Genomic DNA, 24,893 nt, shown 5'->3' with positions numbered 1-24,893 from the left:
CGGGGAGGGGACACCGAGCGCCCCAGTCCCCTCCCAGGGTCCCCGCCCCCCACCCAGGAGGGGTGGGGGTGGGGGGTGGGGGACAGGGGGGTTTTGGGGTGAGTTTGGGCGAATTCGGGGCCAAATTAGGGAACGGGGAGGGGAGGGGGCGGGGGAGGGCTGGCAGCGTCCGTCTGTCCGGGTTGGGTTGTCGGGCTGTCTGGGGGGGGGTCACGCGTGTCCGTGGGTCTGCCCGTCACGCGTGTCCGTCCGCCCCGCGTGTCCGTGGGTCCCTGTGGTCACGCGTGTCCGCCCATCGCGCGTGTCCGTGGGTCCGTCCGGGCGGCCGCGCGTGTCCGTCCGTCCGTCCGTCACGCGTGTCCCCGCGGCCGTCCCATGTGTCCGCGCGGCCACGCGTGTCCGTCTGTCCGTCCCGTGTCTGGCCGCGTCCGTCCGTCCGTCCGTCCGCCACACGCCTGCGTCCGTGCGTCCCGCCCGTGTCCACACGCGTGTGTCCGTGTGTCCACCCCCCCCGTGTCCGTCCGTCCGTGGCCGTCTGTCCCGGCCGTGTCCGTGTGTCCGTGGCCGTCTCTCCGTGGCCGGCCGTCCGTCCGTCCCCCCCGGCAGGGTGGGGGCCCCGCGGTGACCGGGGGGGACGGACGGGGACGGGAGGGGACGCGTCCGGCCCCCCCCCGGCCCCGGCCCCCCGGCAGGAAACGCCTTTGTTGCTGCTTCCCCGGGTCGGGCAGGGGCAGGATGTGGGGCCGCGACCCGGGGGGGGGGGACGGGGGGGGAACTGGGATGGACTGGGATGGACTGGGAGGGGAGTGGGGGGAGGGGAGGGGGCTGCGGGAGGGAATGGGGGGGCTGGGGGGCTGGGGGGGATTGGAGGGGGCTGGGGGGGATTGGACGGGGATTGGGGGGGGACTGGGATGGACTGGGAGCACTGGGACAGACTGGGGGGGCTCTGGGACCGTTTGAGGGGAACTGGAATGGATTAGGGGGAGCTGGGGGGGACTGGGGGGGTTGGGGGGGACTGGAGGGATTGGAAGGGGGACTGGGGGGGATTGGGGGTGGACTGGGGGCACTGGGACAGACTGGGGGGGGCTCTGGGACCGTTTGAGGGGAACTGGAATGGATTAGGGGGAACTGGGGGGGACTGGGGGGATTGGGATGGACTGGGAGGGGACTGGGGGGAGCTGTGGGGGGCTGGGGGGGAATGGGGGGGATTGGGATGGACTGAGGGGAGATTGGGGGTGGACTGGGATGGACTGGGAGCACTGGGACAGGCTGGGGGAGGCTCTGGGACCATTTGAGGGGAACTGGAATGGATTAGGGGAGCTGGGGGGGACTGGGACAGACTGGGGGAGAACTGGGGGGGGGTCCGTGATGGGCTGGGGGGGCAACAGGGGGGACTGGGATGGACTAAGGGGACTGGAACATACTGGGGAGCTCTGGGGAGGACTGAGGGGGGCACTGGGACGTACCGGAGGGGTTCTGGGAGGGGACTGGGATAAACTGGGGGCGCTGGGATGTACTGGGAGGGGTCTGGCAGGGGACTGGGACAAACTGGGGGCACTGGGACATACTGGGAGGGCTCTGAGGGGAACGGGGGGGCAGTGAGATGTACTGGGGGGGCCTGGGAGGGCACTGGGACAAATTGGGAGGGGACTGGGACATACTGAAGTGTACTGGGAGGCCCAGTGGGGAGGCACTGGGCCATACTGAGGGGCACTGGGCCATACTGGGGGAAACTGGGAACACTGGGGGGACTCGGTGCCCGCCTGGCTCCTTCTACGCATGCGCAGAGCGGCGGCTCCTCGGCACGCAAAATGGCGCCGGGGGAAACAATGGCGGCTCCCAGCGCGGCTTCACGAGCGGGCAGTGCGCATGCGCAGGGAGGGGGCGAGACAAAATGGCCGCCCGCCCCCGTCACGTGCCGCCAAGGAGATGGCGGCGCCCACGCGCACCTCAGGACGGGGCGGGGCCTGGAGGGGAGCGCGCGCGGCGGGGCGGCCAATGAGGGGCGGCGGAGGCTCTGCTGCGTGACGTCACGAGGCGAGCGGCTCCGACGGCGCATGCGCATCCCCCTCCGTGCGCATGCGCCCTGGGGCGCCGCCATGTTCGGGGCCGACCGCTGCCGGGACCGGGCACCGGGAGCCCGGGCGGGGCGGGGGCCGCCGTTACCGTAGGGCTCGGCGCCTCCCCGGCCTCACGCCCCCCCCCCCCGCGGCCTTCCTAGGGAGCCCCCGAGGAACCATAGAGGAGCCGCGGGGTCCTCCCGCGTTGCCAGAGCGGCCGCGGGCGTAGCGGCCTCGCCGCCCTTTCCCTCCCGCCCTGACGTCACTTCCGGCTGGCGCGGGCCGGAAGTGAGCGGGCGGCGGCGCGCGGAGCGGAGCGCCGCCGGGAGCGCGCCGGGAGGTGCTGGGGGGGCGCGGGGGCTCACGGGATACCGGGGGGGGTCGGGGGGGCTTATGGGATATTGGGGGGTCGGGGGGGGGGGCCGGGGGGCCATGGGGGGGCTCACGGGACACCGGGGGGCTTGGGGGGGCTCGCGGGTTACTGGGGGGGCTCGGGGGGCTGGGGGGGGGGGGGGCTCATGGGATACTGGGGGGGGGGGGGTCGGGGAGGGGCTGGGGGGGCTTACGGGTTAACGGGGGGCTGGGGGCTACGGGGGCTCACGGGACACCGGGGGGTCGGGGGGGGCTCATGGGATACCGGGGGGCTGGGGGGGGGCTCACGGGTTACTGGGGGGGCTCGGGGGGCTGTGGGGGGGGGGGGGCTCATGGGATACCGGGGGGCTTGGGGGGGCTGGTGGGGGCTCATGGGATACTGGGGGGGTCGGGGAGGGGCTGGGGGGCTTACGGGTTAACGGGGGGCTGGGGGGGGGGCCACGGGGGGCTCACGGGACACTGGGGGTGTCGGGGGGGGGCTCATGGGATACCGGGGGGCTTGGGGGGGCTGGGGGGGGCTCATGGGATACTGGGGGGGGGCTCTCCCGGTATATTGGGATTGGGGGGGGGGGGGTAGGGGGTTGTGAGGCATGATGGGATACTGGGGGTCTTGGGGGGGGCAGTGGGGGGTTGATGGGACTTTGGGGGGGGTCTCTTGGTTGGGGGGGCATCCCGATGCCCTATGGGACCCTGGGGGGGCTCCGTGGAGGCAGCTCGGGGGGGCTCAGAGGGCCGGGGGGGGGCTCAGAGGGCCTGGGGGGGCTCAGAGACTTGGGGGGGGGGTCACAGGGGTATGATGGGTTCATGGGGGGGGTCTCTGACCCGGTGCCCCCCCCAGCAGCGCCATGGGCGACAGCGACGACGAGTACGACCGGCGGCGCCGCGACAAGTTCCGCCGCGAGCGCAGCGACTACGACCGCTCCCGCGAGCGCGACGACCGCCGCCGCGACGACTGGAGCGACCGGTGGGGGCCGGGGGGGGGCCGAATTTAACCTGGGGGAGGGGGCTGTGACCCGTCCCAAAGGGTCCCAACGCACCCCCCGTTGTCCCCCCCCGTACAGGGATTGGGACCGCGGGCGGGAGCGCCGGAGCCGCGGCGAGTACCGGGACTACGACCGCACGCGCCGCGAGCGCTTCTCGCCCCCCGCCACGAGCTGAGCCCCCCAGAAACGGCTGCGTCGCGACTGGTGAGCCCCCCAAATTCCCCTGACCCCCCCACCTCCCCAGCCCCCTAAAATCCCGTTTTTTTCCCCCATTTATTTTACATTCTCCCCCTTTTCCTACCCCCCCAAAAATCCCATTTTTTCCCCCATTTTTCCCCATTTTTTCTTACGCCCCCCTTTTTCTAACTCCTTCCCAGCTCCCCGCAGCCCCCTAAAATCCCCTTTTTTTCCCCATTTTTCTTATACCCCCCTGCTTTTCCTAACCACCCCCGCAGCCCCCTAAAATCCTTTTTCCCCCATTTTTTTACCCCCCTTTTCCTAACCCCCCCAGCTCCCTGCAGCCCCCTAAAATCCCATTTTTTCCCCCATTTTTTCTTATGCTCCCCCTTTTCTTAAGCCCCCACCTCCCCAGCCCCCTAAAATCCCGTTTTTCCCCTATTTTTTCTCACACCCCCCCGCTCCCCACCGTCCCCTAAAATCCCGTTTTTCCCCCATTTTTCTTACGCCTCCCCCTTTCCTTAGCCCCCCCCTTTTCCTAACCAACCCCCGGCTCCCCGCGGCCCCCTAAAACCCCGTTTTTCCCCCGTTTTTTAGGGATGAGCACAGCGGCGACCCGTACCACAGCGGCTACGACATGCCCTACAGCGGGGGGCACGGGGCCCACCTACGGCCCCCCCCAGCCCTGGGGGCACCCCGAAATGCACGTCATGCAGCACCACATCCTGCCCATCCAGGCCAGGTAAGGGTGCTGACCCCCCCCCCGCAGCGCTCCTGCACCCCAAAACGGCGCAATTCCCCCCAAATTCAGCCCCGACCCCCCCCCGCTGTCACCCTGCCCCAAAGAGAGCCCAAATTGCCCCCGTAACGACCCCATAACGCCCCAAACTGCCCCGTAAGGAGACCAAATTGCCCCATAATGACTCCCTAATAACTTGAACTGCCCCATAATGACCCCATAATGCCCCGAACTGCCCCATAACAACCCCATAACAGCCTGAACTGCCCCGTAAGGAGCCCAAATTGCCCCATAACGACCCGCTAACAGCCTGAACTGCCCCATAACGACCCCATAATGCCCCAAACTGCCCCGTAAGGAGCCCAAATTGCCCCATAACGACCCGCTAACAGCCTGAACTGCCCCATAACGACCCCCTAACACCCTGAACTGCCCCGTAACGAGCCCAAATTGCCCCATAACGACCCCATAACGCCCCAAACTGCCCCGTAATGACCCCATAACGCCCCAAACTGCCCCGTAAGGAGCCCAGATTGCCCCATAACGACCCCGTAACACCCCGAACTGCCCCGTAACACCCAGAACTACCCCGTAACGAGCCAAAACGGCCCCATAACAACCCCAGAACACCCCGAACTGCCCCATAACAACCCCAGAACACCCCAAACTGCCCCATAACAACCCCATAACAACCCCAGAACACCCCAAACTGCCCCATAACGACCCCAGAACACCCCAAATTGTCCTGTAGCGACCCTGTAACACCCGAACTGCCCCGTAACGAGCCCTAATTGCCCTGTAATGATCCCGTAACACCCCAAACTGCTCACTAAGGAGCCCAAATTGCCCCATAACACCCTGAACTGTGCCCTAAGGAGCCTAATTGTCCCGTAACAACCCTATAACACCCTGAACTGCCCGCTAAGGAGCCCAAATTGCCCTGTAACGACCTCGTAACACCCCAAACTGCTCCCTAAGGAGCCCAAACTGCCCTGTAACAACCCCCTAACACCCCAAACTGCCCCATAAGGAGCCTAAATTGTCCTGCAATGACCCTGTAACACCCCGAACTGACCCGTAACGACCCCATAACACCCCAAATTGCCCCATAACCCCTTAAACTGTCCTGTAAGGAGCCCAAACTGCCTTGTAATGACTTCATAACACCCTAAACTACCCCATAAGGAGCCCGAACTGTCCCGTAATGATCCCGTAACGAGCCCCAACTGCCCCCTAACAACCCCACAATGCCCTAAACTGCCCCTTAAGGAGCCTAAGCTGCCCCGTAACAACCTCATAACGCCCCAAGCTGCCCCGTAACGACACAATAACAGCCCAAACTGCCCCGTAACGACACAATAACAGCCCAAACTGCCCCGTAATGACACGATAACAGCCCAAAGCTGCCCTGTAACAATCCCGTAACGCCCCAAACTGCCCCGTAACAACCCCATAACGCCCCAAACCGCCCCGTAAGGAGCCCAAACTGCCCCGTAACAACCCTATAACACCCTGAACTGCTCCCTAAGGAGCCCAAATTGCCCTGTAACGACCCCATAACGCCCCCAATTGCCCCGTAAGGAGCCCAAGCTGCCCCGTAACTACATGATACCAGCCCAAACTGCCCCGTAACAATCCCGTAACGCCCCAAACTGCCCCGTAAGGAGCCCAAACTGCCCTGTAACAACCTCATAACACCACAAATTGCCCCATAACTACACGATAACAGCCCAAGCTGCCCCGTAACAACCCCATAACGCCCCAAACCGCCCCGTAAGGAGCCCAAACTGCCCCGTAACAATCCCATAACGCCCCAAACTGCCCCATAACAATCCCATAGCGGCCCAAACTGCCCCATAAGGTGCCCAAACTGCCCCGTAACAACCCCATAACGGCCCAAACTGCCCCATAACAATCCCATAACGGCCCAAACTGCCCCATAAGGCCCATGCCCAAACTGCCCCGTAACAACCCCATAACGGCCCAAACTGCCCCATAATAACCCCATAACACCCCAAGCTGCCCCGTAAGGAGCCCAAACTGCCCCATAACAACCCCATAACACCCCAAGCTGCCCCGTAAGGAGCCCAAACTGCCCCATAACAACCCCGTAACACCCCAAACTGCCCCGTAAGGAGCCCAAACTGCCCCATAACAACCCCATAACGCCCCAAACTGCCCCGTAAGGAGCCCAAACCGCCCCGTAACAACCCCATAACACCCCAAACTGCCCCGTAAGGAGCCCAAACTGCCCCATAACAACCCCATAACGCCCCAAACTGCCCCGTAAGGAGCCCAAACCGCCCCGTAACAACCCCATAACACCCCAAACTGCCCCGTAAGGAGCCCAAACTACCCCATAACAACCCTATAACACCCTGAACTGCCCGCTAAGGAGCCCAAATTGCCCCGTAACGACCCCATAATGCCCCAAATTGCCCCGTAAGGAGCCCAAGCTGCCCCGTAACTACATGATAACAGCCCAAACTGCCCCGTAACAATCCCGTAACGGCCCAAACTGCCCCATAAGGTGCCCAAACTGCCCCGTAACAACCCCATAACGGCCCAAACTGCCCCATAACAACCCCATAATGCCCCAAACTGCCCCGTAAGGAGCCCAAACTGCCCCCTAACAACCCTATAACACCCTGAACTGCCCGCTAAGGAGCCCAAATTGCCCTGTAACGACCCTGTAAGGAGCCCAAATTGCCCCGTAAGGAGCCCAAACTGCCCCATAACAACCCCATAACGCCCCAAACTGCCCCGTAAGGAGCCCAAATCGCCCCGTAACGACCCCAGACCACTCCGCGCCGGCCCCGTAACCCCCCCAGATCCCCGGGCGGGCGTCTCCCCGCGACGTTTTGGGGGCGCTCACCCTCCTCGGCCCCCCCGTACCCCCAACCCCCCCCCCCAAGCAGACTGGGGAACATCGCGGAGGTGGACCTGGGCATGGCGCCGCCGGTGATGAAGAGCTTCAAGGAGTTCCTGCTCTCGCTGGACGACGCCGTGGACGAGACCGAGGCCGTCAAGCGCTACAACGACTACAAGCTCGACTTCCGCCGCCAGCAGATGCAGGATTTCTTCCTGGCCCACAAGGACGAGGAGTGGTACGTCGGCTGGGGGGCTGGGGGGCTCCCCCGGCCCCCCAAAACCCATCGTGTGCCCCCCCAGCTCCCCAAAAACCCCCTTCCCCGCTGCGGTCAGCTCCGGTTTCCCCTCTCCACGCCGCTCCGGGGGCTGAAGCGGGATACGGGGCGGGGTGGGGGGGTTTGTCCGTGTCCCCCCCCCCCAGTACGATTTGGGGGGCCCCGCGGGGGTGGTGGCGGCGGTGGGGGGTGTGTGTGGGGGGGAAGAGCGTCCCCGTCGCGTTCCCAGCGCGCGGATTTAACCGTTCCCTTTTCTCCCCTCCTCCGAAGAGCCCGAGGTTCCCCTCCGGACGTCCTCCAGCCTGGAGAGCCTTAGCCCCCCCAAAAAAAAAAAAAAAACGCGTCTGGCGGCGGCCGGGCTCGTTAACACCCATCCCCTAACGAGCCCCCCCCCCTTTACCCCGCGAAGGGGCTGGGGGGGCTCCGGGCAGACAGCGAGGGCTCAGGGCCGCGCACAATGCGGCCGGTAGCGAGCACAGTGGCAGGAAGCAGGCAGGGCGCCCGAGCGAGGGCCCGAGGTTTTTTTTATTATTATTATTATTTTTGGGGGTATTTTATTATTTTTTTTTTTAAATCCGGTAGGATTTTTTTTTCCTACTTTTTTGGCTTTTTTTTTTTAAACGGCGCGTGGCGACGTAATAAAAATGTTAGCAATTCGCCGACGCGGGGCCCGGCCGGATGGCGATGCTCGTCGCAAGCGTATGTATGACCGCCCTCCCCCCCCCGGCGCCCCCCGGGGGGGCATCCGTGTGTGTTTCCCCCCCCCCCCCCACCTTCCTCCCGGTCTCAGGGGAGGTTTGGGGTTCGCCCCCACTCCTGTGGGGCTTGGGGGGGGGGTCTTTGGGGGGGGGGGGGTCAGGGCGTTTGGGTGCTTTCCGTCCCCGACACCGTGGTCTGGAAGGGGCTGGGGGGGGGCTGCGGAGGCCCCCGATGTGGTGGTGGTTGGGGGGGGGGGGGTCTCCGGACCCCGATTTGGGGGCGCGGAGGTTTTTGTGTGGCGATTAGGGAAGAAAAGGGGAATTTGTGCCCCGCTGGGGGGATTTGGGGGTCCCCCCCCACCCCAGTTGGGGGGCTTGGGGGGGGGGTCCTGTGCCCCAGTTGGGGCAGGTGGGGGGGCCCACACCCTAATTGGGGGACCCCACACCCCAACTGGGGTCTTGGGGGACCCCACACCCCCAGTGGGGGCGGCTTGGGGACCCCACACCCCAATTGGGGGACCCCAAACCCCAACTGGGGGGCTTGGGGGGGTCCTATGCCCCTGTTGGGGGCAGATTGGGGACCCCACACCCCGAACTGGGGGGCTTTGGGGACCCCACACCCCAACTGGGGGGCTTGGAGGGGTCCCGTACCCCAGTTGGAGCAGATGGGGGGCCCACACCCCCAATTGGGGGGGCTTTGGGGACCCCCCCGCCACATTTGAGGCGGGGGGGGGGCTCCAAACCATAGCTCCCCAATTGGGGAGGGTGGGGGGGGTCTCCGCACCCCCACCTGGGGGGGGCACGGAGATCCCCGAGGCGGGAGATGGCCCCCCTCTCCCCTTGGGGTTCTGACAGCCCGATGGGGACCCCAAAAAAATCAGCGGGGGGGGGGACGAGGGGGGGTCCCCATGGGGGACAAACGGAGCTCTCCAACCCCCCCCCAGCCAGGGGGCACCGGGGGAGCAAACGGGGGGATTTGGGGGGGGGCCAAACCGACCCGGGGGGGCTCTTCCTGATGCTAACGCCCCCCTGTGTGTGTCCCCCCCCCGTCCCGTGTCCCCCCCCCAGGTTCCGCTCCAAGTACCACCCCGACGAGGCCGGGCGGCGCAAGCAGGAGGCGCAGGCGGCGCTGCGCAACCGCCTCAACGTCTTCCTCTACCTCTCGGACAACGGCTGGTTCGACAACCTCCTGCTCGACATCGACCGCGCCAACGCCATCGTCAAGACCCTCGACGCCGGTATTTGACCCCCCCGGCCCCCCCAGGCCCCCCGCCCCCGTTTTCCTCGGGTTTCCGCACCCCGAGCCCCGTTTTCCTCGGCTTTTGCCGCCCCCAGCCCCGTTTTCCTCGGCTTTCGCCGCCCCGAGCCCCGTTTTCCTTCGGTTTCCGCACCCCCAGACCCGTTTCCTTCGGGTTCCCCCGCCCCGAGCCCCGTTTTCCTTCGGGTTCCCCCGCCCCGAGCCCCGTTTTCCTTCGCTTTCCCCCCCCCGAGCCCCCTTTTCCTCGGGTTTCGCCCCCCCGAGCCCCCTTTTCCTCGGGTTTCGCCCCCCCGAGCCCCCTTTTCCTCGGGTTTCCCCGCCCTCAGCCCCGTTTTCCGTCGGTTTCCCCGCCCCCAGCCCTGTTTTTTTCATTTTTTTCATTTATTCTCTCGCCCTGAGCCCCGTTTTCTCGCTTTTCCTCCCCGAAACGCAGCGGTGATTAAGATGGAGGGCGGCACCGAGAATGATCTGCGCATCCTGGAGCAGGAGGAGGAGGAGGAGAGGCAGGAGAAGGCCGAGGCGGCCAAAAAGGACGAGCCCCGGCCCCCCGAGGCCGACCGCAAGGCCCCTGAGGAGAAGGAGGAGGGGAAGAAGGTCTGGGGGCTGCGGGGGGTCCCTTTGTCCCCGGGGGTCTCCCTGGGGTCCCCTTTTCCCCATGGGGTCTCTTTTGGGGTCCTTTTGGCTCCAGTGGGGCATCCCTGGGGTCTCCATGGTCTCATTTGGGGTCCCTTTGTCCCCGTGGGGACACCCCTGAGGTCCCTTTGTCCCCGTGGGGTCTCTTGGGGTCCCCGTGGGGACACCCCTGGGGTCCCCTTCTCCCCATGGGGTCTCTTTTGGGGTCCCTTTGGCTCCATTGAGGCACTCTTGGGGTCCCCACGATCTCACTTGGGGTCTCTTTGTCCCCATGGGGTCTCTTTTGGGGTCCCTTTGGCTCCATTGGGGCACCCCCAGGGTCCCCACAGTCTCATTTGGGGTCCCTTTGTCCCCGTGGGGTCTCATTTGGGGTCCCTTTGTCCCCGTGGGGTCTCTTTTGGGGTCCCTTTGTCCCCATGGGGTCTCTTTTGGGGTCCCCATGGCCCCGTGGGGACACCCCTGGGGTCCCCTGCTCCCCGTGGGGTCTCTTTTGGGGTCCCTTTGGCTCCAGTGGGGCACTCCTTGGGGTCACCACGGTCTCTTTTGGGGTCCCTTTGTCCCCGTGGGATCTCTTTTGGGGTCTCTTTGGCTCCATTGGGGCACCCCCGGGATCCCCATGGGGTCTCTTTTGGGGTCCCTTTGTCCCCATGGGGTCTCTTTTGGGGTCCCCTTGGCCCCACGGAGCTTTTCTGGGGTCCCCTTGGCTCCACTGGGACCCCCCTGGGCCCCCCGCGGTCCCGTTTGGGCTCCCTGTGGCCCCGTGGGGTCCCTCCCGGGGTCCCCCACCCATTTCGGGGTCCCCCCGTGACACCCCCGTGCCCCCAGGGCGAGGGCGAGGAGCCCCCGAGGACAAGGCCAAGAAGGGACCGGAGGAGGAGGAGGAGGAGAAGGGGAGGAAGGAGGAGGAGGGCGACAAGGAGGCCAAGAAGGTGAGAGCCACGCCCCTCTACAGCAGGCCACGCCCCCTCCACAAAGCCCCGCCCCTTCCATTAGGCCCCGCCCCTCACAGCTTCTAGGTGTGCTCTGCTGGGCTGCTCCCCCGATAGCCCCGCCCCCTTTCTGCCAGGCTCCGCCTCCTAGGCCAAGCCCCTCCCCTTTTTACCAGGCCCCGCCCCTCCTACCAAGCCCCTCCCCTTTCTCCTAGGCCCCTCCCCCTTTCTCCTAGGCCCCTCCCCCTTTCTCCTAGGCCCCTCCCCCTTTCTCCTAGGCCCCTCCCCCTTTCTCCTAGGCCCCTCCCCCTTTCTCATAGGCCCCTCCCCCTTTCTCCTAGGCCCCTCCCCCTTTCTCCTAGGCCCCTCCCCCTTTCTCCTAGGCCCCTCCCCCTTTCTCCTAGGCCCCTCCCCCTTTCTCCTAGGCCCCTCCCCTTTCTCCTAGGCCCCTCCCCTTTCTCCTAGGCCCCTCCCCCTTTCTCCTAGGCCCCTCCCCCTTTCCCTGCTCTCCCTGTGCCCCCTCCCCCTCCCCACCAACCCCCGCCTGCTCCCAGGCCCCTCCCCCACCGAGCCCCGCCCCCCGATTAATTTTTGGCGCCCCCCCCCCCCCCCCGATAATTTTGGCCCCCCCCCCCCCCCAGGCCAGCAAGAAGCGGAAGCGGAAGCGCAGCGGCGAGGACAGCTACGACGAGGGCAGCGGCAGCGACTCCGACAGCGAGCCCGAGAGCGGCCGCCGCGAGGGGGACAAGGAAGGTGGGCGCGGGGGGGGTCCCACACCCGGGGGGGGTCCTACAGCCACGGGGGGCACCAACAGGGCTCGGGGGGGGCCCTGAGGGACCTCGGGGGGGGGTGATGTGGTTTGGGGGTCCTGAGGGGGCCCACGGGGGCATTGGAGGACCTGGAGGGGGTCCCCAGCCAGACCCTGACCCCCCCCCGTAATTTCTGTGCCCCCCCCAATTTTTGTGCCCCCCGCCAACAGTTGGGGTCCCTCTAGGGGGGTCTGATGTGGTTTGGGGGCGCTGAGGGGTCCTGCAGGGGCATTGCAGGACCTGGAGGGGGGTCCCCAGCCAGATCCTGACCCCTCCCCATAATTTTTGTGTCCCCCCCATAATTTCTGTCCCCCCCCCCAATTTTTGTGCCCCCCCCCCCACATTTGGGGTCCCTCTCGGGGGGTCTGATGTGGTTTGGGGGCGCTGAGGGGTCCTGCAGGGGCATTGCAGGACCTGGAGGGGGTCCCCAGCCAGATCCTGACCCCTCCCCATAATTTTTGTGTCCCCCCCATAATTTCTGTCCCCCCCCCAATTTTTGTGCCCCCCCAGCATTTGGGGTCCCTCTAGGGGGGTCTGATGTGGTTTGGGGGCGCTGAGGGGTCCTGCAGGGGCATTGGAGGACCTGGAGGGGGGTCCCCAGCCATATCCTGCCCCTCCCCCATAGTTTTTGTGTCTCCCCCATAATTTCTGTGTCCCCCCCCCAATTTTTGTGCCCCCCCAGCATTTGGGGTCCCTCTGGGGGGGGGTCTGATGTGGTTTGGGCGTGCAGTGGGGTCCTGCAGGGGCATTGGAGGACCTGGAGGGGGTTCCCCAGCCAGATCCTGACCCCCCCATGTAATTTCTGTGCCCCCCCCCCCAATTTTTCATGTCCCCCCCCCCCCCCAGAAGAGAAGGGGAAGGAGGAGAAGGGGCGCGAGGAGGAGGCGGCGGCGGCGGCCGCCCGCGGCGGCGAAGGCGAAGGAGAAGGAGAGCGAGCCCAAACCGCGGCCCCTGCACAAAACCTGCTCCCTCTTCATGCGCAACATCGCCCCCAACATCTCCCAGGCCGAGATCGTGGCGGTGAGAGCCCGGGGGGGGTCCCGGGGGGGGGCACGGACCCCCAAAACCTTCTAACCCCCCTCTCGTCGCAGCTCTGCAAGCGCTACCCCGGCTTCATGCGCGTGGCTCTGTCGGACCCGCAGCCGGAGAGGAGGTGGGGGCTCGTGTTGGGGGGGTGCTGAGCCCCTTGGGGGGGTGCTGAGCCCCCCCCGGGGGGGCTCCCCCGATTTCTGGGGGGTCTCATATTGTTTTCCCCCCCACCACCAGGTTTTTCCGCCGGGGCTGGGTCACCTTCGACCGCAGCGTGAACATCAAGGAGATCTGCTGGAGCCTGCAGAACATCCGGGTGGGGGGCCGGGGGGGGCAATTACGGGGTGTGGGGGGGCAATTACGGGGGCCGGGGGGCACTTAGGGGCTGCGGGGGGGCACTTAGAGGAGGCAGGGGCAATTACAGGGTGCTGGGGGGCATTTAGAGGAGACAGGGGGTATTTAGGGGTGCGGGGGGGCACTTAGGGGCTGGGGGGGGCACTTAGAGGAGGCAGGGGGGGTATTTAGGGGGTGCAGGGGGGCACTTAGAGTGGGTGGGGGGCACTTAGGGGCTGGGGGGGGCACTTAGAGGAGGCAGGGGGTATTTAGGGGGTGCAGGGGGGCACTTAGAGGGGGCGGGGGGCAATTACAGGGTGTGAGGGGGCAATTACGAGGTGCCGGGGGGCACTTAGAGGAGGCAGGGGGGCATTTAGGGGCTGCGGGGGGGCACTTAGAGGAGGAAGGGGGGCACTTAGAGGGGGCGGGGGGCAATCACGGGGTGCCGGGGGGCACTTAGGGGCTGGGGGGCACTTAGAGGAGGCAGGGGGTATTTAGGGGTGCAGGGGGGCACTTAGAGGGGGCAGGGGGCATTTAGGGGGTGCGGGGGGGCACTTAGAGGGGCGGGGGGCAATTACGGGGTGCCGGGGGGGCACTTGGGGGTGCAGGGGGCACTTAGAGGGGGCGGGGGGCATTTAGGGGGTGCGGGGGGGGGGCACTTAGAGGCTGCGGGGGGGGCAGTTAGAGGGGCAGGGAGGCAATTACGGGGTGCCGGGGGGGGCAGTTAGGGGCTGGGGGGGCACTTAGAGGGGGCAGGGGGCAATCACGGGGTGCCGGGGGGCACTTAGGGGCTGGGGGGGGCAGTTAGAGGGGGCGGGGGGCAATTACAGGGTGTGAGGGGGGCACTTAGAGGGGCAGGGGGCAATTACGGGGTGCTGGGGGCACTTAGGGGCTGTGGGGGGGCACTTGGGGGCTGTAGGGGGGTAATTTAGGGTCTGGGGGGTCACTTAGAGGGGAAAGGGGGCACTTGGGGGCTGCAGGGGTTGCTTAGGGGGTTCGGGGGGGGTCACTTGGGGGCTGCGGGGGGCACTTAGGGTTTGGGGGGGCACTTAGGGTTTGGGGGGGGCACTTAGGGGCTGGGGGGGGCACTTAGGGGCTGGGGGGGGGGCACTTTTGGGGTCTGGGGCTCTGTGTGGGCACCTCAGGGACCCCACCACCCATCTTGGGGCCCCCGAAATCACCGTGGGGCCGCTCCCGGTGCTTCTGGGGGGGCCATTTCGGGGCTCTAACCCCCCCATATTTTTTTTTTTTTGTCCCCCCCCCCAAAAATAAAAAAAGCTGCGGGACTGCGAGCTGAGCCCCGGGGTGAACCGGGACCTGACGCGGCGCGTGCGCAACGTCAACGGGATCACGCAGCACCGCGCCATCGTCCGCAACGACATCAAGCTGGCCGCCAGGCTCGTGCACGCGCTCGACGGCCGCGCGCGCCTCTGGGGGGGCCCGGCCCCGGGGGGGCCCCGACGCCGCCGCCCCCGACGCCGCCCCCAACCCCCCCCCCCCCCCAACGCCGCCGCCGCCGCCACCCCAAACGCCGGGGCCGGGGCCGGGGCTGCCGCCGCCGGGGACGGGGACGCCGCCGGGGCCGCCGTGGGGGTGAGTTAAAAGGGGGGGGGGGCTAAAAGTCACCCGGGGGGGGGGGTCTGGTACCTACGGGGATCTTCTGGGGGATGCGGTGGGTGCAGATGCCCCCCCCCAAAACTTTTGGGGAGCCCCTGGTGGTCCCCGTGCCCCCTAGGGACCTTTTTGGGGTCCCCTGGTGGTCCCCCCACCCCTTGCAGGAGTTTTGGGGTCCCCTGGTGGCCCCCGTGCCCCTCTCGGGACCTTTTGGGGTCCCCCTGGTGGTCCCCATGCCCCTCTCAGGAGTTTTTGGGGTCCCCTGATGGTCCCCCTGCCCCTCTCAGGAGTTTTTGGGGTCCCCTGGTGGTCCCCGTGCCCCTCTCGGGACCTTTTGGGGTCCTCCTGGTGGTCCCCCTGCCCCTTTCAGGAGTTTTTGGGGTCCCCCTGGTGGTCCCCATGCCCCCCTTGGGACCTTTTGGGGTCCCCCTGGTGGTCCCCGTGCCCCTCTTGGGACCTTTTGGGGTCCCCCTGGTGGTCCCCGTGCCCCTCTCGGGACCTTTTGGGGTCCCCTGGTGGTCCCCATGCCCCCTTGGGACCTTTTGGGGTCTCCCTGGTGCTCCCCGTGCCCCCTTGGGACCTTTTGGGGTCCCCCTGTGTCCCCTGGTGGCCCCCATGTCTTTCTTGGGACATTTTTGGGGTCCCCCTGGTGGTCCCCGTGCCCCTCTCGGGACCTTTTTGGGGACCCCCTGGTGGCCCCCATGCCCCCCTTGGGATCTTTTGGGGTCCCCTGGTGGTCCCCCTGCCCCTTTCAGGAGTTTTTGGGGTCCCCCTGGTGGTCCCCATGCCCCCCTTGGGACCTTTTGGGGTCCCCCTGGTGGTCCCCGTGCCCCCCTTGGGACCTTTTCAGGGTCTCCCTGTGTCCTTTGGTGGTCCCCGTGTCTCTCTTGGGACCTTTTTGGGGTCCCGTGGTGGCCCCCATGCCCCCCATTAGGACCTTTTGGGGTCCCCCGGTGATCCTCATCCCCCTTTCAGCAGCTTTTGGGGTCCCCCTGGTGGTCCCCGTGCCCCTCTCGGGACCTTTTTGGGGTCCCCTGGTGGTCCCTATGCCCCTCTCAGGACCTTTTTGGGGTCCCCCTGTGTCCCCTGGTGGTCCCCATGCCCCCTTGGGAGCTTTTGGGGTCCCCCTGGTGGTCCCCTGCCCCTCTCAGGAGTTTTTGGGGTCCCCTGGTGGTCCCCGTGTCTCTCTCAGGACCTTTTGGGGTCCCCCTGTGGTCCCCCTGCCCCTTGCAGGAGTTTTTGGGGTCCCCCTGGTGGTCCCCATGTCCCTCTCGGGACCTTTTGGGGTCCCCCTGGTGGCCCCCATGCCCCCTTGGGATCTTTTGGGGTCCCCTGGTGGTCCCCATGCCCCTTTCAGGAGTTTTTGGGGTCCCCCTGGTGGTCCCCATGCCCCCCTTGGGACCTTTTGGGGTCCCCCTGGTGGTCCCCGTGCCCCCTAGGGACCTTTTTGGGGTCCCCCTGTGTCCCCTGGTGGCCCCCGTGTCTCTCTTGGGACCTTTTTGGGGTCCCCTGGTGGCCCCCATGCCCCCCTTGGGACCTTTTGGGGTCCCCCTGGTGGTCCCTGTGTCCCTCTCGGGACCTTTTGGGGTCCCTCTGCTGATCCCCCAGCCCCTCTCAGGATCTTTTGGGGTCCCTCTGGTGGCCCCCATGCCCCCCTTGGGATCTTTTGGGGTCCCCTGGTGGTCCCCCTGCCCCTTTCAGGAGTTTTTGGGGTCCCCCTGGTGGTCCCCATGCCCCCCTTGGGACCTTTGGGGTCCCCCTGGTGCTCCCCGTGCCCCCCTTGGGACCTTTTTGGGGTCCCCCTGTGTCCCCTGGTGGCCCCCGTGTCTCTCTCGGGACCTTTTTGGGGTCCCCCGGTGGTCCCCATGCCCCCCTTGGGACCTTTTGGGGTCCCCCTGATGGTCCCCGTGTCCCTCTCGGGACCTTTTGGGGTCCCTCTGCTGATCCCCCAGCCCCTCTCAGGATCTTTTGGGGTCTCTCTGGTGGTCCCCGTGCCCCCCTTGGGACCTTTTTGGGGTCTCCCTGTGTCCCTTGGTGGCCCCCGTGTCTCTCTTGGGACCTTTTTGGGGTCCCCTGGTGGTCCCCCAGCCCCTCTCAGGAGTTTTTGGGGTCCCCTGGTGGTCCCCGTGTCTCTCTCAGGACCTTTTGGGGTCCCCTGGTGGTCCCCGTGCCCCCCTTGGGACCTTTTGGAGTCCCCCTGGTGGTCCCCGTGTCCCTCGCAGGAGTTTTTGGGGTCTCCCTGGTGGTCCCCCTGCCCCTTGGGACCTTTTGGGGACCCCCTGGTGGTCCCCCTGCCCCTCTCAGGAATTTTTGGGGTCCCTGCTCCCCCCCGGGATTTTTGGGGTCCCCACGCCCCCCCCAGACCCTTTTTGCCCCCCCCAGGCGGTGCCATCCCAGAACCCGGTGCCGAAACCCATCACCGCCTGCCTGATCCCCGCTCCCCCCGAGACTTTTTGGGGTCCCCCTGCCGGTCCCAGTGCCCCCCCCCGGGATTTTTGGGGTCCCCGCGCCCCCCCCCAGACCCTTTTGCCCCCCCCCCCAGGCGGTGCCGTCGCAGAACCCGGTGCTGAAGCACATCACCGACTACCTGATCGAGGAGGTGAGCGCGGAGGAGGAGGAGCTGCTGGGGCGCAGCGGGGGACGCCGACGAGGGCCCCCGCGAGGGGAACCCGGCCGAGGTCACCGTCGAGCGCGACGAGAAGCTGCTCAAGGTGGGCGGGGGGGCACGGGGGGGGTCGTGGCCCCCCCTTTTTGCCCCCGTGCCCCCCCTTTTTGCCCCGTGCCCCCCTTTTTGCCCTGTGCCCCCCTTTTCTTGCCCCGCGTCGCCCTTTTCTTGCCCCAAGTCCCCTTTGATTTTCTCCTGCCCCCCCCCCCTTTTTGCCCCGTGCCCCCCTTTTCTTGCCCCGCGTCGCCCTTTTCTTGCCCCAAGTCCCCTTTGATTTTCTCCCTGCCCCCCCCGTCCCAGTCCTGTGTCCCCCCCCTTTTTGCCCCGTGTTCCCCCCCCCCCTTTTTGCCCCGTGTCCCCCCCTTTTTGCCCCGTGCCCCCCCTTTTTGCCCCGTGCCCCCCCCCCCCCCTTTTTGCCCCGTGCCCCCCCCCCTTTTGCCCCATCCCTTCCTCCTCTTGCCCCGTGCCCCCCTCTTCTTGCCCCATGTCCCCCCCCCACCTTTCTGGCCCCGTGCCCCCCCCCATCCGGTCCCGTGTCCCGTCCCCCCCATCTTGGTCCCATGCCACCCCCCCCCACTTTCCAATCCCATATCCCCCCCCATATCCTGGTCCCCCCCCACAACCCATCCCATCCCCATGCCCCCCCCCGACTCTGTGCCCCCCCCCGTGCCCCCCCATCCCCGTCCCGTGTCCCCCCCTTTCCAATCCCACATCCCCCCCCCAATCCCATATCCCCCCCCATCCCACCCCCGTGTCCCCTTCTTCTTCTCCCCACCGTGTCCCCAATCCCCGTGCCCCCCCCCGCTGACTCCGCGCCCCCCCCCGCTGACTCCGCGCCCCCCGCGCCCCCCCCCCAGGTGCTGGACCGCCTGCTGCTGTACCTGCGCATCGTGCACTCGGTGGATTACTACAACGCCTCCGAGTACCTCAACGAGGACGAGATGCCCAACCGCTGCGGCATCGTGCACGTGCGGGGGCCGCTGCCCCCCAACCGCGTCTCCCACGGCGAGGGTAGGTCCGGGGGGGCCGCGCGTGTCCCCCCCTCCTCGGGGTCCCCCCCCCCACGGCCCCTTTTGGGGTCCCTGGGGGACGGCCCCGTAAAATTCCTCCAATCTCTGAGCACCGCGGCGTCCCCAGCCCGTTTCCCCCAAATATTGGGGTCCCCCAAACCCCTTTTCCCCCCCCATCCCATTTTGGGGTCCCCCATCCCCTTTTGGGGTCCCTGGGGGACGGCCCCGTAAAACCCCCCGATTTCTGAGCACCGCGGCGTCCCCAGCCTGTTTCCCCCAAATATTGGGGTCCCCCAACCCCTTTTTCCCCCCCCATCCCATTTTGGGGTCCCCCCATCCCATTTTGGGGTCCCCCCCATCCCCTTTTGGGGTCCCTGGGGGACGGCCCCGTAAAATCCCCCGATTTCTGAGCACCGCGGCGTCCCCAGCCCTTCTCCCCCAAATATTGGGGTCCCCCCAACCCCCCCTTTTTTTCCCCAAAACCCCTTTTTCCCCGCCCAACCCCCCCCATCCCATTTTGGGGTCCCCCCCTTCCCCTTTTGGGGTCCCTGGGGGCCGGCCCCGTAAAATCCCCCGATCTCTGAGCACCACGGCGTCCCCAGCCCGTTTCCCCCAAATATTGGGGTCCCCCAAACCCTTTTCCCCCCATCCCATTTTGGGGTCCCCCCATCCCCTTTTGGGGTCCCTGGGGGACGGCCCCGTAAAACCCCCCGATTTCTGAGCACCACGGCGTCCCCAGCCCGTTTCCCCCAAATATTGGGGTCCCCCAACCCCCTTTCCCCCCATCCCATTTTGGGGTCCCCCCATCCCATTTTGGGGTCCCCCCATCCCCTTTTGGGGTCCCTGGGGGACGGCCCCGTAAAATCCCCCGATCTCTGAGCACCACGGCGTCCCCAGCCTGTTTCCCCCAAATATTGGGGTCCCCCAACCCCCCTTTTTTTTCCCCAAAACCCCTTTTTCCCCCCCAACCCCCCCATCCCATTTTGGGGTCCCCCCGTCCCATTTTGGGGTCCCTGGGGGACAGCCCCGTAAAATCCCCCGATCTCTGAGCACCGCGGCGTCCCCAGCCCCTTTCCCCCAAATATTGGGGTCCCCCAAACCCTTTCCTCCCCCTAGTTTCCCCCTAAACCCCTTTTTTCTCCCACTTCCCCCCCAAACCCCGTTTTTTTCCCCCAAACCCCATTTTTTTACCCCCTTTTTTCTCCCCCCGAAACCCTTTTTCTCCCCCCCAACCCCCCTTTGTTCCCCCCTTTTCCCCCCTCAAACCCCCTTTTTCCCCTCTTTCCCCCGAAAACCCCTATCTCCCCCCAACCCCCCTTTTTCCCCCCTTTTACCCCTTTTCCCCCCCCAAAACCCCCTTATTCACCCCTTTTCCCCCCCAACCCCCTTCCCCGCCTCTTTTCCCCCCCCAAACCCCCTTTTCCCCCTTTTTTCCCCCCTTTCCCCCCTTTCCCCCCCTTTCCCCCCTTTTCCCCCCAAACCCCCTTTTTCACCCCCCTTTTTCCCCCCATTCTCCCCCTTTTTCCCAACCAACCCCCTTTTTTCCCCCCTTTTTCCCCCCTTTATTCCCCCCTTTCCCCCCTCAAACCCCTTTTTTCCCCTTTTCCCCCCCGAAACCCTTTTCCCCCCCTTTCCCCCAAACCCCCCATTTCCCCCCAAACCCCCTTTTACCCCCCCATTTCCCCCCAAACCCCCTTTTACCCCCGCATTTCCCCCCAAACCCCCCTTTCCCCCTCCTTTCCCCCCAAACCCCCTTTTTTCCCCTTTTTCCCTCCCTTTTCCCCCTTTCCCCCCCAAACCCCCATTTTTCCCCCTTTCCCCCCCAAACCCCCTTTTTCCCCCCCTTCCCCCCCAAACCCCCATTTTTCCCTCTTTTTCCCCCCAAACCCCCTCTTTTCCCCCTTTTTCCCCCATTTTTCCCCCTTTTCCCCCCAAACCCCCATTTTCCCCTTTTTCCCCCTTTTCCCCCCCAACCCCCCTTTTTTTGCCCCCCTTTTCCTCTTTCCCCCCAAACCCCCCTTTTCCCCCCCTTTCCCCCACCAAACCCCTCTTTTCCCCCCTTTTTCCCCCATTTTTCCCCCTTTCCCCCTTTTTCCCCCATTTTTTCCCCCTTTCCCCCCCAACCCCCCTTTTTCCCCCCCTTTTCCCCCCCCAACCCCCTTTTTTCCCCCTTTTTCCCCCCTTTCCCCCCCAAACCCCTTTTTCCCCCTTTTCTCCCCCCAACCCCCCATTTTTTTCCCCCTTTTTCCCCCTTTTTCCCCCCCTTTCCCCCCCCAACCCCCCTTTTACCCCCCTTTTCGCCCCCGCAGTGGCCGAGTGGCAGAAGGGCTTCGAGGAGCGCCTGGGGCCGCTGCTGGCGGGGCGCGAGGCGCTGCCCGAGGAGGAGGCGCAGCGCCTGGGCCGCAAGGACCCCGAGCAGGAGCTCGAGAAGTTCGTCACCGCCAACACCCAGGAGCTGGGCAAGGACAAGTGGCTGTGTCCCCTCAGCGGCAAGAAGTTCAAGGTGGGGACATCGGAGGACATCTGGGGACACAGGATATGGGGACATCGAGGACATAGGGACATCAGGGACAGGGGACACGGGGACATCAGGGACAAGGGATATGGGGACATTGGGGGCGTTGGGGACAAGTGGCTGTGTCCCCTCAGCAGCAAGAAGTTCAAGGTGGGGACACCTGGGGATGTTGGGGACATCGGGGACATAGGGACATGGGACATGGGGACATCAGGGACACGGGGACATCAGGGAGAAGGGATGTGGGGACATTGGGGGCATTGGGGACAAGTGGCTGTGTCCCCTCAGCGGCAAGAAGTTCAAGGTGAGGACATCGGGGGACATCTGGGGACACAGGATATGGGGACATCGAGGACATAGGGACATCAGGGACAGGGGACATGGGGACATCAGGGACATGGGGACATCAGGGACAAGGGATATGGGGACACTGAGGATGTGGGGACACCCAGGAGCCAGGCAAGGACAAGTGGCTGTGTCCCCTCAGCGGCAAGAAGTTCAAGGTGGGGACGCTGGGGACATCCAGGGACACCTGGGGACATCGGGGACACGGGATATGGGGACATCAGGGACATAGGGACGTCAGGGACATGGGGACATCAGGGACATCGGGACATGGGGACGTCAGGGACATGGGGACATCAGGGACACGGGATGTGGGGACACTGGGGGCATTGGGGGGACACTGGGGGCGTTGGGGACAAGTGGCTGTGTCCCCTCAGCGGCAAGAAGTTCAAGGTGGGGACACCTGGGGACGTTGGGGACATCGGGGACACAGGATAGAGGGACATCAGGGACAGGGGATGTGGAGATATGGGGACATCGGGGACGTGGGGGCGCTGGGGACACCCAGGAGCCGGGCAAGGACAAGTGGCTGTGTCCCCTCAGCGGCAAGAAGTTCAAGGTGGGGACACCTGGGGACGTTGGGGACATGGGGGACACAGGATACAGGGACATCGGGGACACAGGGACATCAGGGACACGGGATATGGGGACATCAAGGACATAGGGACATCAGGGACATGGGATGTGGGGACACTGGGGGCGTTGGGGACAAGTGGCTGTGTCCCCTCAGCGGCAAGAAGTTCAAGGTGGGGACATCGGGGACATCTGGGGACATTGGGGACACGGGATATGGGGACATCGAGGACACAGGGACATCAGGGACAAGGGATATGGGGACATCAGGGACATAGGGGTATCAGGAACAAGGGATATGGGGACATTGGGGGCGTTGGGGACAAGTGGCTGTGTCCCCTCAGCAGCAAGAAGTTCAAGGTGGGGACATCGGGGACACGGGATATGGGGACATCGAGGACATAGGGACGTCAGGAACAAGGGATGTGGGGACATCGAGGACATAGGGACATCAGGGACACGGGATATGGGGACGTCAGGGACATGGGGACGTCAGGGACACGGGATGTGGGGACACTGGGGGCATTGGGGGGACACTGGGGGCGTTGGGGACAAGTGGCTGTGTCCCCTCAGCGGCAAGAAGTTCAAGGTGGGGACACCTGGGGACATCGGGGGACACTGGGGACATTGGGGACCTGGGGACATCGGGGATACGGGGACATCAGGGACATAGGGATGACAGATATGAGGACATCGGGGACGTGGGGACACTGGGGACATCGAGGACAGGGGAAAAGGGACATGGGGACAGTGGGGACAAGGGACATGGGGACATTGAGGACGTGGGGACACGGGACAAAATACGGGGGTTGGGGACGTGGGGACAAGGCACGTGGGGTATTTGGGACGTGGGGACGCTGGGGACATCGAGGACGGGGTACGAGGGACGTGGGGACATTGAGGACGGGGGACAAGGGGGTTGGGGACAAGGGGTTGGGGACAAGACATTGGGGACATTAGGGACATGGGGGACGAGGGGGTTGGGGGCATTGGGGACAAGGGGGTTGGGGACATGGGGACATGGGGGACGAGGGGGTTGGGGACATGGGGACGTTGGGGACAAGGGGGTTGGGGATATGGGGACATGGGGGATGAGGGGGTTGGGGACATGGGGGACGTTGGGGACAAGGGGCTTGGGGACGTTGGGGACATTGGGGACATGGGGACGTTGGGGACAAGGGGGTTGGGGATATGGGGACATGAGGGACATGGGGGACGAGGGGGTTGGGGACACTGGGGACATTAGGAACATGGGGACAAGGGGGTTGGGGACATGGGGACAAGGGACATTGGGGACATTGGGGACATGGGGGACGACGGGGGTTGGGGGCATTGGGATCAAGGGGGTTGGGGACATGGGGACATTGGGGACATGGGGACAAGGGACATGGGGACATTGGGGACAAGGGGGTTGGGGACATGGGGACATTGGGGACAAGGGGCTTGGGGACATGGGGGACATGGGGACAAGGGGTTGGGGACGTTGGGGACATTGGGGACACGGGGAGACGTCGACCACTTGGGGGCACGAGGAAGAACGCATTTGTGGGGCCGCAGAGGGGCGCGGAGGAGGGAAGGGGCGGCCGGGGGGGGTGCGTGTGGCCCCGTGTGCCCCCCGCGCCCCCCAACGCGTCCCCGATGCCCCCCCGCGCCCCCCAGGGCCCCGAGTTCGTGCGCAAGCACATCTTCAACAAGCACGGCGAGAAGATCGCGGAGGTGCGCAAGGAGGTGCTCTTCTTCAACAACTTCCTGCTCGACCCCAAGCGCCCCGCGCTGCCCGACGGCAAGGGGGGGCCCCCGGGCCCCGCCCAGGGTGAGCGCAGACCCCCCCCCGCACCGCGAGACCCCCCCCTCAAACGCGGGACCCCCCCCCAACCGTGAGACCCCTCCCCGATGTGGGACCCCCCACCACAAGAGGCCCCCCTCCCCAAACGTGGGACCCCCCCAACTGCGAGACCCCCCCCAAACGCGGGACCCCCCCCCCCAAACGCGGGACCCCCACCCCCAAACGCGGGACCCCCCCCCAAACGCGGGACCCCCCCAAACGGGAGACCCCCCCCCCAATGTGAGACCCCCCCCCAATGTGAGACCCCCCAATGTGAGACCCCCCCCAAATCGGGACCCCCCCCCCCAAACTGCGAGACCCCCCCCCCAATGTGGGACCCCCCCCAACATGGGAACCCCCCCCCCCCCACCGCGGGACCCCCCCAACGTGGGACCCCCCCATGTCCCCCCGGGTTTTTATGGGGTCAGTGCCCCCCCCCGCCATTCCCCTGGGTGGTGACCCCCCAAATCCCCCCCCCATGTCCCCAAACCCCCCCATGTCCATATGGGGTCAGGGCCACCCCATTGTGCCCCCACCCCCAAGGCTCCTTCTGGGGGTCCCAGTGTCCCCTGCCCCCCCCGGGGTCACTGCTGCCCCCCCAGCCCTAAACCGTCCCCCCCCACAATCCGTGTCCCCCCCCCCCCCAGGCCTGGCCCCAGGGCTGCCGTACCCCCCAGACGCCGCAGGGGATGATGCCCTACGGGCAGCCCCGGCCCCCATCCTGGGCTACGGAGGTACAGGGGGGGGCTTTGGGGTGGGGGGGGGGGCCAAAAATAAAGGGGGGGCAAAAATATATTGGGGGGGCAGGAAAGAAATTGGGGGGGGCTGGAGGGGGGAAACAGCAAGAGAAAGGGGGGAAAGGGGGAAATGGGGGTGTGGGGGGGCCGGGGGGGCTTTTTTTGGGGTGTGGGGGGGCCAAAAATAAGGGGGGGGGGAGGGCAAAAATATTGGTGGGGGGGCAGGAATGTGGGGGGGGTAGGGAAGAAATTGGGGGGTGGAGGGGGAGAAAGGGAGGGAAAAGGGGGAAATGGGGGTGTGGGGGGGGCTTTTTGGGGTGGGGGGGCCAAAAATAAAGGGGGGGGCAAAAATATATTGGGGAGGGGGCAAAAATATATTGGGGGGGGGGCAGGAATTTTGGGGGGGGGGGGGGCAGGACAGGGCTTTGGGGGGTGGAGGGGGG

The 24,893-nt window shown here is 66.0% G+C and overlaps 1 protein-coding gene across 1 annotated transcript; it reads left to right on the top strand.

Annotated features, from left to right (window-relative positions):
* Positions 1-2,171: 2,171 nt before the first annotated feature.
* SRRT (serrate, RNA effector molecule) lies at positions 2,172-24,447 on the top strand. Its single transcript, XM_066985235.1, has 19 exons — positions 2,172-2,400; positions 3,274-3,396; positions 3,494-3,619; positions 4,190-4,334; positions 7,247-7,438; positions 8,129-8,176; positions 9,244-9,413; positions 9,867-10,027; positions 10,892-10,995; positions 11,637-11,748; positions 12,651-12,824; positions 12,896-12,957; positions 13,071-13,149; positions 14,445-14,759; positions 17,323-17,491; positions 18,303-18,456; positions 20,765-20,958; positions 23,548-23,701; positions 24,361-24,447. Exons 4-19 carry the CDS (start codon positions 4,192-4,194, stop codon positions 24,404-24,406), a joined length of 2,277 nt encoding a protein of 758 aa, XP_066841336.1. The 5' UTR covers positions 2,172-2,400; positions 3,274-3,396; positions 3,494-3,619; positions 4,190-4,191; the 3' UTR covers positions 24,407-24,447.
* Positions 24,448-24,893: the final 446 nt, after the last annotated feature.

The sequence above is a fragment of the Anser cygnoides genome, chromosome 31, assembly GCF_040182565.1.
Source record: "Anser cygnoides isolate HZ-2024a breed goose chromosome 31, Taihu_goose_T2T_genome, whole genome shotgun sequence".
In the NCBI taxonomy this organism is placed as follows: Eukaryota; Metazoa; Chordata; class Aves; order Anseriformes; family Anatidae; genus Anser; species Anser cygnoides.
The sequence above is the reverse complement of the archived record's forward strand: the minus strand, read 5'-3'. Positions and strand labels throughout refer to the sequence as shown.

Coding starts and splice junctions, on each gene's coding strand:
- SRRT (XM_066985235.1), top strand. CDS start 4,192: ATGAGCACAGCGGCGACCCGTACCACAGCGGCTACGACATGCCCTACA. Junction 8,177..9,243: donor TGGCGATGCTCGTCGCAAGC/GTATGTATGACC, acceptor TCCCCCCCCCAG/GTTCCGCTCCAAGTACCACC. Junction 10,028..10,891: donor AGAAGGAGGAGGGGAAGAAG/GTCTGGGGGCTG, acceptor CCGTGCCCCCAG/GGCGAGGGCGAGGAGCCCCC.